At 55.1% G+C, this 12,721-nt stretch overlaps 1 protein-coding gene across 1 annotated transcript in view; it reads left to right on the top strand.

Moving 5' to 3' along the window:
- Positions 1–77: 77 nt before the first annotated feature.
- The window catches only part of CCDC155 (coiled-coil domain containing 155), a 34,425-nt gene continuing 21,781 nt past the window's right edge, over positions 78–12,721 (top strand). The window contains exons 1-9 of the mRNA XM_011946390.1: positions 78–181; positions 2,944–3,080; positions 6,600–6,704; positions 7,228–7,414; positions 7,890–7,954; positions 10,076–10,142; positions 10,401–10,562; positions 11,453–11,570; positions 11,905–11,955. Coding sequence (XP_011801780.1) covers positions 2,948–3,080; positions 6,600–6,704; positions 7,228–7,414; positions 7,890–7,954; positions 10,076–10,142; positions 10,401–10,562; positions 11,453–11,570; positions 11,905–11,955 — 888 coding nt within the window. The 5' untranslated portion in view covers positions 78–181; positions 2,944–2,947. The remainder of the gene's footprint in view (positions 182–2,943; positions 3,081–6,599; positions 6,705–7,227; positions 7,415–7,889; positions 7,955–10,075; positions 10,143–10,400; positions 10,563–11,452; positions 11,571–11,904; positions 11,956–12,721) is intronic.

Below are 12,721 nucleotides of genomic sequence, written 5' to 3'. Positions count from 1 at the left end.
CGTCTTAGGAGGAGCCCGGGCGGGGAGGGGCGGGGCCCAGACGCTGCGCACGCGCACTCGCGACCCCTCGCCTCCTTTTGCTCTTCTGGCGGGAAAAGTTTACGCACTCCTCCCCCCAACTCAACTGCCGTTCGTCGTTCGTGGCCGTCGGTTGTGTCCCGAGACTAGGACGTGGCTCCAGGTGCGCCCTGCCCCGTGGCGAGGTTCCCCAGAGTGGCCCTTCCCAGCCCCTACCGAAATCCTAGTGAAGCCCCCCATATTGTGGGAGAGATTCCCCTGCGTCAGGGCCCCCCAAATCCTGTTAAAATCCTGACCAAGCCGGGCGTGGTGGCTCATGCCTATAATCCCAGCACTTTGGGAGGCTGAGGTGGGCGGATCTCCTGAGGTCGGGAGTTCGAGACCAGCCTGACCAACATGGAGAAACCCCCGTCTCTACTAAAAGTACAAAAAATTAGCTGGGTGTGGTGGCAGTCGCCTGTAATCCCAGCTACTAGGGAGGCCGACGCAGGAGAATCGCTTGAACCTGGGAGGCGGAGGTTGAGGTGAGCCGATATCGCGCCATTGCACCCCAGCCTGGGCAACAAGAGCGAAATGCCATCTCAAAAAAAAAAAAAAAAAAATCCTGACCACTTGGGAGGCCGAGGTGGGCAGATCACGAGGTCAGAAGATAGAGACCATCCCGGGGAAGTGAAACCATGTCTCTATTAAAAATACAATTAGTCAGGTGTAATGGCGTGCACCTATAATCCCAGCTACTCGGGAGGCTGAGGCAGGAGAATTGCTTGAACGTGGGAGGCAGAGGTTGCAGTGAGCTGAGATCATGCCATTGCACTCCAGCCTGGGTGACAAGAGTGAGACTGCGTCTCAAAAAAAGAATCCTGACATCCCCTCAGAAATACTGAAAGGAGTCCACCAGAAAATCTTATAGGTGACCCCTGAAATCCTGTCAGAATCATCTAGAAGTTCTGTCAGACTTGTCCCTCAGAGCCTGCCAGAGTCTTTCCCCAAGATCCTGTTACTCTCCCCAAATCAGCAGAGATGCTTAGACTTCTGTCAGAGATCCCCAGAAATCCTGGCAGGTCCCTCCCAAACCCAGTCAGACCGCAGATTCCCTCAGAGAGCCCAGAAGTCCATCAAAGACACCCCAGAAATAGAGACCCCGAAATGCAGAGAGCCCTGCATAAATCAAGACCCCCAAAATCCAGCCAGAGACCCCAGAAATCCAGTCAGAGACCCCTGCAGAAATCAAGACCCCCAAAATCCAGAGACCCCCCGAAGAAATCGAGACCCCCAAAATCCAGAGACCCCAGAAATCAAAGCCCCCAGAATCCAGTCAGAGAGCCCCCAGAAATCCAGTCAGACCCCCACAGAAATTAAGACCCCCGAAATCCTAGCCAGAGACCCCTGAAATCCAGTCGGAGACCCCCACAGAAATCGAAATCCCCCCAAAATCCAGCCAGACACTCCCCAGAAATTCAGCCAGAGACCCCCCCAAAATCTTGTCAGAGCCCTTGAAAGCCCTCCAAGGCTCACACCACCCAGAGCTCCTGCCAGGGCCCCATCCTGCTTCAGTGTCCCCGTCCCAGTCCCATCAGACCCCCGAGATCAACCAACACCCTTGGGGTCCCTCAGGACTTTGTCCCAAACCCAGCCCGTGGGCCAGGGCCCGGCCAAGGCCATCGCCCCCCTTTGCACCCTGCAGAGTGTTCCAGACCCTGGAAGGGCCTCTCTTCAAAGACCTGTGTTTCCAGAACATTCCAGAAGCGCACAGTGGCGGCAGGCCCACGTGGCTCAGGGAGAGCAGGTGCTGGGGAGCTGGGTGAGGACAGGCGAGCCCCGGCTCGACTGGTGGCCCCAAGGGGCGCCCATGCCCGCTGTGATGATAGCAGCACTCAGGTCTCTTAGTGGCCAGAGTGTGGCCACTAAGGCATTGGGTCGGCCTGGGTGGAATGGAGGCAGGATGGGGGCCCCCAAACTCCTGTCACTGCTTCAGTGACTGCCCAGAGCAGCTGCAAGTAGGGCTGGCAGGGATGAGGAGGAGGTGGCCTGGGCTTGGGGGACCGTGTACATTCTGAGTTGGAACCCAGGGGAGCAGCAGATTTGGGGCTGCGATGAGGAGAGACCTACAGATTGCCCGATGGAGAGAAAAGGGACAGGAAGAGGCAGGAGCTTCAGAGACTACTCCATGCCACTCTAGCCTGAGGGACTGGGACTTAGTCCTGGGGCACTAGGGAACCATGGGAGGGTTGGGAGCAGGGGCGAGGCAAGATCAAACTCCCGTGAGAAGCCAGCCGGCCAAATCCAGGCTGATGTGGCAAGAACGGCAGCTGTCCAGGGCCGTGCGGGAGTCAGACACAGCCCCTCGCTTCCCAGAAAAGACCACACGAAGCTGAGGCAGGATGCAGGAGGGCGTGCCAGGCAGAGTCCTGGGCGTGGGAGTGGTCTGTAGCTCAGAGTGGCTGGAGCATCGTGTGCGATTTGGGGTGCTGAGGTGGGCGGTCAGCCGTGCAGGGCCTTGGCGTCAGGGTCAGGGTCTAGCCCGTCCCCAGGGTTCGAGGAGCCATGGAGGGGTACTGAGCAGGGGAGGGGCAGGTTGGCTCTGGGGCCCTGTGGGGACAGACTGGAGGGCAAGCCTGGGGATAGGAGGCTGGGACAAAGGCCAGGGAAGAGAACCAGGCAGCCTGGGCCAGCGATGAGCCATGTGAAGGAAGGGAGGCATTGACACCCCCCAGCCCACCCACTAGCCCCTTTGATGTCAGCCACCTCGTTCCCCAGCCCACACCTCCGATCCATAAAACAGGTCGGAGCAGAGCTGCTCAGGTCCCAGCGGGGGTGGCAAACAGGTTGGGAGGATCCAGAGGTCCTGGAGCACAGGTGGGGCCAGGCAGGCCCCGACCCTTGGTGGCTGCTCTGAGGACACCATTCCCCTGCTTCTCCTTCCAGGAGTATGCAGGGCAGCTGGTCCTTTTCCGTCCCTCCCCGTGAAGGAGGGAGGCTGGTAGCTTTGCCAGCAGCTGCGCAGCAGCAGGGGTGGCCCATGGACCTGCCTGAGGGCCCGGTGGGTTGTCCCACTGTGGAAAGTAAGTGACTGGGACCCTGTTTGCCCCGGGGAGGGTGAGGAGGGAGCCATGGGTGGATGGGCACCAGGCTGTGACTCGGGGACTTGGGAGAGGTGACTGAGGGTAGCTGAGCCTTTGCATGAGTGCAGGGTGGAAGGGAGGGAAGGGACTCTGGTGGATTAAGTGCCTACTGTATGCCCGCCCACCTGTCTGTACCCCTTATCTCCTGTGGGGAGGCTGGACTGTGTGAGAGCCGCGCCCCTTACTCCTTTCAGATGCTGCCCAGATGGTACTTCTTACTTTATGTAAAGCAGTTGCCCTGTGACACTCTCTCCCCTGCCCTGCGTCACTTCTCCTCATAGTGCTCACATCTGTCATGTTTTGTCTCTGTCTCCCCCACTAGAGCATGAGCTCCACAAGGCAGCGTCTGTTTTATTCACTCTGGTATTCCCAGTCCCTAGAGCAGGGCTGTCCTGTGGAAGTACAATATGAGCCACATATGTAATTTAATAGTTTTTAAAAGAAAAAAGGAACAGGTGAAGTGAATGGTAATAATAGATTTTCCTTATATACCCAGAGTAATACCCTCTATATTATATATATATGTATATATTATGATATATATACAGGTATATTATATATATAAATTATATCCAGTATAAAGCCAATATAAACATGTATTCAGATATTCTTTTTTTCATACTAAGTCCTCAAGATCTAGCGTGTACTTTACACTAACAGAGCATTTCAATCCACACTCGCCTCAGTTGAGGTGCTCCAGAAGGAGAGACTGCCCTATTGGTTGGGACCCCAGAGCAACTCGTGACTCATCGTAGGAGCTCAGTTATTGTTGAGTGAACGGATGAACGCAGGCTGAATGGGTGTGAAAGGCGGCTTCAGGGGGTGGGGAGGAGGCACTGGCGTTGCCTCTCTGAAACTCATCTGCCAAGTGAGAGAGCCTAGTCTGATGGGGATGGCAGGGCCCCTTTCTTAGAGGCTCCCAGGCATCAACAGCACAGCCTGCGTCTTTTTCTACGAAGCCCCAGGCCTCAGGAGGCTTTCCAGGTAGGAGGGTCAGAGGCAGACACCAGGGTGTGGGAACCAGGGGACAGGCCATCTAAACTTCACCTGCACCAGCAGAGGGCGTGCAGCCACCGGGATCTGGGTGTCAAGGGCTGGGCCAGCTTCCAGAGTCTCCGGAAGGAAAGGTAGGAACACACCCAGAAGGAGAGGTGGAGACAGAGAAGGCAGAGGGAAAAAGAAATAGCAGAGGAAGGAAATAGAAGGCTTAGGGAATGGAGAGTCGCTGAGATATGGGAAGGGAAGCACAGAGACTGAGATACAGGAAAGAAAACCGGGACAAGGGACATGGAGGCAGAGAGACAGCACATGGGGAAGAGAGACTGGGAGAAAGATAGAAAGAGCCAAAGAGAAATGTAAAGAGGCAAGGACAGAGACATAGAGGAGAGAGAGAGACACTGAGGAAGGAGATCTTTCTCAGGAACAGGAATGGCATCTCCCTGGGGGGATCCTGGGATGCGACTTCAGATACATGCTGATCCTCAGAGCCAGCACGACCTGATGCCAGTCCTGAGTTCTATTCCCAGCTTCGCTCTCTCTGGCAAGCCCCCCTGGGTGAACGATCTCATTGGGCCTCATGATCCTTGTTCATGTAACATGAGAACGACAGTGAGGGGGCTGGGTGGAGTGGCTCATGCCTGTAATCCCAGCACTTTGGGAGGCCAAGGTGGGTGGATCACTTGAGGTCAGGAGTTCAAGACCAGCCTTGCCAACAGGGTAAAACCCCATCTCTACTAAAAATACAAAAATTAGCTGGGCCTGGTGGCAGGCACCTGTAATCCCAGCTACTCGGGAGGCTGAGGCAGGAGAATCGCTTGAACCCCAGATGCAGACGTTTCAGTGAGTGGAGATTTCACTACTGCACTCCAGCCTGGGTACCACAGCAAGACTCCGTCTCAAAAAAAAAGACAGCGAGAGGAGGAAAACAGACTGGGGCTAAAGCCCGTGTCTTCCCTAACTGTAAGTTCACACGCCCCTTCCCTAGGGCCAAACCTAGGAGCATGGGTTCAAGCCAGAGAGGATGTAAATTTCACTGACTACAAAGAACCCTGGAAGAGTTAGAGGGATGAGAAAGTTGACTCATACGTTAAACAGGGTGACTTTTGGTGAGTTCTTAGTTTCTCTATGCCTTAGTCCCCTCATTTGTAAAGTAGGGATTATAATAGCATCGATTATTATTATGCTACTAGACAGTTCATGTAAAGTGCTCAGAAAAGGCCAGGCACCTACTAAATGCTCAATAAGTGTTCAATTCTATTCTTGAGTCCTCACCACGTGCCAGGCCCTCTGCCAAAGCCTTTCTAGATTTCATCTCATTTTCTCTCTAGGAAAGAGGTAACACCAACCCCATTTTCCAGAGGAAGAAACCGAGGCCCAAGAGAAGTTGAGTCCATTGCCCCAAGTGCCGCCACTTGTCTGAGGCCAAGCCTCAATTACCCCCTGGATCTACCCAGTCCTGCAGCCTGTGCTCAGTGAGCTGCTGCACCCAGCTGTTCAAGGCCAGGGCAGGGAACCTAGAAGGTCACTTCCAGCCCTGGGAGAGAGGTTGGGCCAGCCCAGTGGCTCCTGCTGTTGAGGATCTCTTCCTATGTCATGGAGCATTTGTTGAGCACCTACTATGTGCAGGTGTTGTGGCTACAACAGTAGACAAATAAACCCCAGGACATGTGTGTGTGTGTGTGTACACATGTGTGCTTCACATACACAGAGCTAACTCAGCCCTAGTGAGGAGGATCACTCTACCCACCCACCCCCCATTTTACCAGTAGGGAAACTGAGGCTCTGAGAGAACAGACTTGCCCACAGATGTGCAGCTGGACTCTGCACCCAGGTTTATGTGACGCACTCATATGGTTTGATCCAGCTCATAGCCATTCCCTCACTGCCCACCCTGCCTGGTTTACCCCATCCCTTCATGTCTCAGCCCCCGGCCACGGGCTCCAATTGCCAGCCTCGCCTTAGGGATGCAGGGAGGAGAGAGACCTGGTCCCCAGGGTGGGCTGGGAGACCGGAGATGCAGCAGGCGGGATCGATCTGGGCTGCCCACGCATTATTGGATTGTTCCTGGCTCCTGGGCCCCCCTTCACTCTCAGCTCCTCCCAGAATCCTCTCTTCTTTGCCCTCCCCCGCCCTGTCCCTTTCTGAGTCCGGCCTGGGAGGCTGGAGAGGAGAGGAGGAAAGGGTGATCTCAGAGTGTCCTTCTCTGGGCTCCTAAGCCAGTTGGACACAAAAAGACAGCCGGGGGGACTTCCTGGTCTGAAAGATGGGGGGAAGTAGCTCAGAGACCCTCACATTGTTGCCCCCTCCTGAAGCTTCCTGCTGTTCCCCGCTGGCCCTAACTCTAGGTGCTCTGAGTGAATTCCCTCCCCTCTGCAGAGCCCAGGAGGCTGAGGACCTGGGGTCACCCCTCTTCCTTCCTCATTCTTCTCACTGGTGAGCTGAGCCCTCTTGTCTCCCCAGTGTACCTCTGCGAGCAGCCTGAGGAGGCAAGGCTGGGGATGCCGGTCAGCTTGGAGGAGCAAATACTCAACTCCACATTCGAAGCTTGTGACCCTCAGAGGACAGGTGGTGGGGCAGGAGGGGTGCTTGGGACCAGCGCAGGCGGGAGAAGGGTGGAGGCTGGGAACTGGGAGCCTCAGGGAGAAGGCTGGGCTAGGGCCCCTCTTAGGGGTATTGCAGGAACAAAGTAGGAGATTGTGGGAAGCTTCAGGAAGAAGAAAGTGGATGACGGGGTGAAGGCCTTTTAGAATGAGGAAAACTTGGGGGACATTGATGGAAGAGGGTAGAGTTTTGGGGTCATAGGATGGGGGAGGGAGGCAGCCGCCATGGGGGAGTGGGGCATGGCTGGTGCTGCTCCCATGTCCATCCCCTCTGGTTCACCTTGTGATGGGGGGATGACTGGGCCCCGTTTCCAGGTGAGAAAGTAGCCTCAGAGGAGGGGAAAGGGCTTGCCCAGTGTGTCTCCACTGGGCTATGGAGCAGGAGTGCCACCAGCCTAGCCAGTGACATCTTGCTCCCAAGCTGCTGCCAGTCCATACCCACCACTCCCCACTTGCCCCAGACCCCCTCACTGCATGCTCTGTCCCAGGCACTGTGGCTGTGACCCAGGTGCTGGCCTACCTGGAGGCTGTGACAGGCCAGGGCCCCCAGGATGCACGCCTCCAAACACTGGCCAACAGCCTGGACCCCAATGGGGAGGGCCCTAACGCCACTGTGGACTTGGACACTTTCCTGGTTGTCATGCGTGACTGGATTGCTGCCTGTCAACTACGTGGGTGAGTCCCCACACCTTCATCCTCCTCTGGGAAGTCCTTCCTAAGATCTAACCTCATACCTGCTTACTGGAGCCAGCATCCTTTAGGCCCAAGGACCTACTGTGTTTGGAACGAGGTGGTGGAGAGAAAAATGAAGAGATGGGATTCAGAGGGGTAGATAGGGAGTCTGAGGACAAAATAATTTGGATGAGGAGGCAGAGGGGGTCTGGGAGACAGAAATAAAATGGGGCTGGAGAACAGAGGAGCTTGGGGCTGACAGAGGTCCCTCGCCATCCCTTCACCCAACCCACTCCTTGCCTCTCCTGCTTTTCCATCTGGCCGCAGGCACTTGCCATCTGGCCTCACCCTCCTACCCTGTGGTGCCAGCTCTCACCTGACCCGGTCCCCTCCTCCCACCTGCAATCCCCCTGCCTGTGGCTGGTGAGGACTGAGGGGCGGCTACAGTGGGGCTCTAAGCCTCATCCCTTTGATACAGGGGATTAGAGCTGGAAGAGGAGACCGCCTTCGAGGGAGCTCTGACCTCCCAGCAACTGCCATCTGGTGAGATTGCTATATATAGAATGAAGCAGGCAGGCCCTGGGTCAGACAGTGTGGGAACTTACCACCCAGGGCAGAGCAAGGGATAGGGTGGGAACCAGGGACCTTTACTGTAGCCTAGAGCTGTGAGTGTGACTTTCTAGGTCCTCCGTCCCTTCCTTCCCTGAGCTTTGGGGTTTTCTTCTTCAGAGGATGGTTTCTAACTCTTCCTCCTCACACCAGCCCTATTAGAGAGGCCTACAAGGCCCCGCCTACCTCTGCTCCATCATCATTAACATCACCTCCTCCTCACTCTAGTCCAGGCATTTGCAGGCCCACTGGTCTTGCTGCCCTTCCTTGAATGTGCCCCACTTCTGCCCAGCACAGGCCCTTGCTCAAGCTGTTCCCCTCCACTCCTCACTCCCCAACCCCCTAGCCTTTGTTTTTGTTTTTTGTTTTTTTGGTTTTTTTTTTGAGATAGAGTTTCGCTCTTGTTGCCCAGGCTGGAGTGCAATGACGCGATCTCGGCTCACCGCCACCTCTGCCTCCTGGGTTCAAGCGATTCTCCTGCCTCAGCCTTCCGAGTAGCTGGGATTACAGGCATGCGCCACCACGCCCAGCTAATTTTGTATTTTTCGTAGAGACGAGGTTTCTCCGTGTTGGTCAGGCTGGTCTCGAACTCCCAACCTGCCTCAGCCTCCCAAAGTGCTGGGATTACAGGCGTGAGCCACTGCTCCAGGCCATTATCCTTCACACCTCTGGCAAAGGGGAAGCCCTGGTATGCCCCTGGCTAGAGTTCCCTGCTTCCCATGTTCACTCCTAGGCTTGTAGGCCTTTCCACTGGAACATCTACCTGCAAAGGAAATCTGATTATTGAGTTAGCCACCAGCGCCTGGGTTTAGTTGGCTGGTTTGCTCACCATTATATCCCCAGGACCTCACATATAGGAGGTGCTCCATAAAAAAGTCATGGACCGGGCGCGGTGGCTCACGCCTGTAATCCCAGCACTTTGGGAGGCCAAGGCGGGCGGATCACGAGGTCAGGAGATCCAGACCATCCTGGCTAACATGGTGAAACCCCGTCTCTACTAAAAATACAAAAAATTAGCCAGGCGAGGTGGCGGGGCCTGTAGTCCCAGCTTCTCGGGAGGCTGAGGCAGGAGAATGGCGTAAACCCGGGAGGCGGAGCTCACAGTGAGCCGAGATCACACCACCGCACTCCAGCCTGGGCGACAGAGCAAGACTGCGTCTCAAAAAAAAAAAAAAAAAAAAAAAAAAGTGGTCATGATTACAGCCGTGAGCCTATAATCCCAGCATTTTGGAAGTCCAAGGTGGGAAGAACATTTGAGCCCAGTAGTTTGAGACCAGCCTGGGCAATATAGTGAGACACCATCTCTACTAAAAATAAAAAATTAGCTGAGTGTGGTGGCATGTACTTGTGGTCGCAGCCGGGACACTGAGATGGGAGGATCGCTTGAGCCTGAGAGGTTAAAGCTGCAGTGAGCCATGATTACACCACTGCACTCCAGCCTGGGCAATAGAGCAGGATCCTGTCTTTAAAAAAAAAAGGTGGTCATGTTCCATTTCTCTAGCCATACAAAAAAAGGTGGGGAGGGAAGGAAGTTCTCTTCAACCTCCTTCATCAGGCTTGGGGGCCCAGGGAGGGCTGCGAGCAGAGGAGGGACTAGAGGCCAGGAGGACAGAGAAGAGGCTGTGGTGAGGGTCCAAGAGGAGAAAGCAAGGGCCAGGGTGTGGAGACAGAGAGGAGGGGTGGAGCAGAGAGTCGGGGCAGGAGGAAGAAGTCTGCGCTCTGCTGGACTGGGGGTGACAGGGAGCGAGGCAGCCAGGTCCGCCCAGTGGCTGGGTGGTTGGTAGGGGATCTGGGAAGGGGAAGGTGAAGTGCTGACTAGTGTTGGGTGTAAAGCATGTAGGGGGTTGGGGTTATCTGGGAGATCCAGCCTGAGCTCAAGGTAGAAGACAAGCAGTAGGGCTTTACAGTGGGTATAACTGCAGCCCCAAAAGCCCATGAGATCCTCCAGAGCACAGATGAGGGTGGAGCCAGACAGAGACCAACCTCATAGCCTTGGGGCACCTTACATTTAAGGGTAACAGGGAGGCCAACACCCTCTTGTCTGTCTCCTTCCAGGATGCCCAGAAGCTGAGGAGCCAGCCAACTTGGAGAGCTTCGGAGACGAAGACCCCAGACCCGAGCTGTACCTATCCTCACACCCCTCCCTGACCCTCCTGCCTACACCCTGTCCCCTCCAGCCTGCCGAGGCCTGGGTAGGGCTTGGGATCCTTCAGGGAAATGAGTGAGGGACGGGGCTTTGCCGAAGGGAGAGCGGAGGAGTCTGTCTCCTGTTTCTCTCTCCCTAAAAGAGCCGCATCTCCCCACCACCAGCACCTACCTCAACCTGGGGAAATGAGGCAGGGGCTGTGGACAGTGACCTGAACCCCTTCCTTGCCCCTAGGCAAGCCACAGCTGACCTGCTGAGCAGCCTGGAGGACCTGGAGCTCAGCAACCAACGTCTGGCTGGGGAGAATGCCAAACTCCAGCGGAGCGTGGAGACAGCTGAGGAGGGGTCAGCACGCCTTGGGGAGGAGATCTTGGCTCTGCGCAAGCAGCTTCGCAGGTGGGCTTGACCCCACATCCACCCTCCCCAGCGCCCCTGCCTCCATCCTGCCTGCAGCACCTGGCTTCTATCTCCCATGCTCGCTGTCTGCATCCTGCTCTTTGACTCTGTACCTGTCCTTTTTTTCCCTTTTCTGTTTTTTATCTTTTGTGTCTCTCTGGTTCTTATCTCTCAGCCTGTTTTGGTCTTTTTATCTTTCCCTGGAAGGTCCACAAATAATTGTCAATAATACATCTTTTTTTTTTTTTTTTTTTTTTGAGACAGAGTCTCACTCTGTCACCCAGGCTGGAGTGCAGTGGGCGTGATCACAGCTCACTGTAACCTCTGCCTCTGGGCTCAAGTGATCCTCCCACCTCAGCCTCCCAAGTAGCCACAGGCCCACCACACTGCCGGGCTAATTTTGTTTTATTTTTTATAGAAATGAAGTCTCACTGTGTTGCCCATGCTGGTCTCATACTCCTGGGCTCAAGCCATCCTCCCGCCTTATCATCCCAAAGTGCTGGGAGTACAGGCCTGAGCCACTGTACCCAGGCTAGATTTCTCTCTTTATTCTTCTCCTCTCTCTGATTCTTCATGTCATTTGCCCTTTCGTCTCTCTGTGCTTTGTCATTCTTCATGTTTATCATGGTCTCCCTGTTCTAGTCCCCCACTCTCTCTAGGTCTCTTTCCAACCTCCTCCTCTTTTAGGTTAAAACTGGGTCTCTGTGCCCACACCAGGTCTCTTTCTCCTCTTTTCTCTCTGGGTCTCTGTCCTCCCCTCTCTCTGGGTCTCTGTCCCTGCCCACCATCTGGGATCTCTCTGTTGTTAGTGTCTCTCAGAATGGATCTGTCTCTATGCTTCTCTGCCTTCCTCTCTCTCATATGGTTCATCCGCCCCCACGCCCATTCAGCACCCAGCAGGCCCTGCAGCTTGCCAAGGCCGTGGATGAGGAGCTGGAGGACCTAAAGACTCTGGCCAGGAGCCTGGAGGAACAGAATCGCAGCCTTCTGGCCCAAGCCCGGCAGGCGGTGGGTCTGACCCAGGGGAAGGAAGGTGCCCTCTCTCTTCTTTGTTTCCTGGAGTCAGAGTGGCCGAGTGTGACTGTGGAGTAGGAAGGGGCAGAGGTCACCTGGCTTTCTCCCTCTCTCCAGGCCCTGCTCACCCTAGACTTTTTCAATCTTACCTGCCATCCTTCTCATGACAAAGGAGATAGCAGGAGCCATTAGGGCTTCCCAGACCCATTCCCCCAACCCTGTCCTTCAATGACCCAGGCCCTGGTTGTGTTCCCGGGGTGAGAGAAGGGCAACATGGGGGTAAGGAGGCTGGAAATGAAGACTTTGTCCTCTCTCTGGGGTTGGTCAGGAAAAGGAGCAGCAGCATCTGGTGGCTGAGATGGAGACTCTGCAGGAGGAGGTGAGTGGAGGCCCAGCACCCACCCCCACCCCTTCCACAGTCCTTAGGGTCTTCTTGACACCGCTCCCTTCTGCCCCCAACACCCCAGCAGCCTGCCACCAGACAACCTTCAGCCTGCTTGGGGAGACCTCAGAATGTCAGTAGTGTGGGAATGTCCCTGAGGTTACACCACACTGTGAGAACTACCATGCTTGATGAGAGTGTGGGGCAGGGGGTCAGCCTACATGGGTTCAGGCTGAGGCCACCTACATAAGCGTGGACCAGTCCCTCCCTTCTCTGTGCCTCGGTTGCCTCGCCTATAAAGATGAACAAAACAGTGGCATCTGTCTCATTGGGTTGTGTGAGACTTCAACTAGAGGATACTTGTAAAGTCTTGGACACGAGGTAGGAGACATAGGATGTGCTCACTAACAGTTAGCTCACGTTGTTTCTGTATTCGTATTTTTTTACAGTGAATAAAACAGCCAGGCACAGTGACTGATGCCTGGAATCCCAGCACTTTGGAAGGACTAGGTGGGTGGACCCCTTTAGCCTAGGAGTTCAAGACCATCCCAGGCAACATGGCAAAACCTCGTCTCTACAAAAAATAGAAAAATAAGCCAGGCATGGTAGTGTGCACCTGTAGTCCAGCCACTCAGGAGGCTGAGGTGGGAAGACTGCACGAGCCCGGGAGACAGGTTGCAGTGAGCCAAGATTGCATCACTGCATTCCAGCCTGGGTAACAGAGCGAGAGCCTCTCAAAAAAAAAAAAAAAAAAAAAAAAAAA

Source organism: Colobus angolensis, unplaced genomic scaffold, assembly GCF_000951035.1.
Source record: "Colobus angolensis palliatus isolate OR3802 unplaced genomic scaffold, Cang.pa_1.0 Scaffold25, whole genome shotgun sequence".
Taxonomy (NCBI): domain Eukaryota; kingdom Metazoa; phylum Chordata; class Mammalia; order Primates; family Cercopithecidae; genus Colobus; species Colobus angolensis.
The sequence above is the reverse complement of the archived record's forward strand: the minus strand, read 5'-3'. Positions and strand labels throughout refer to the sequence as shown.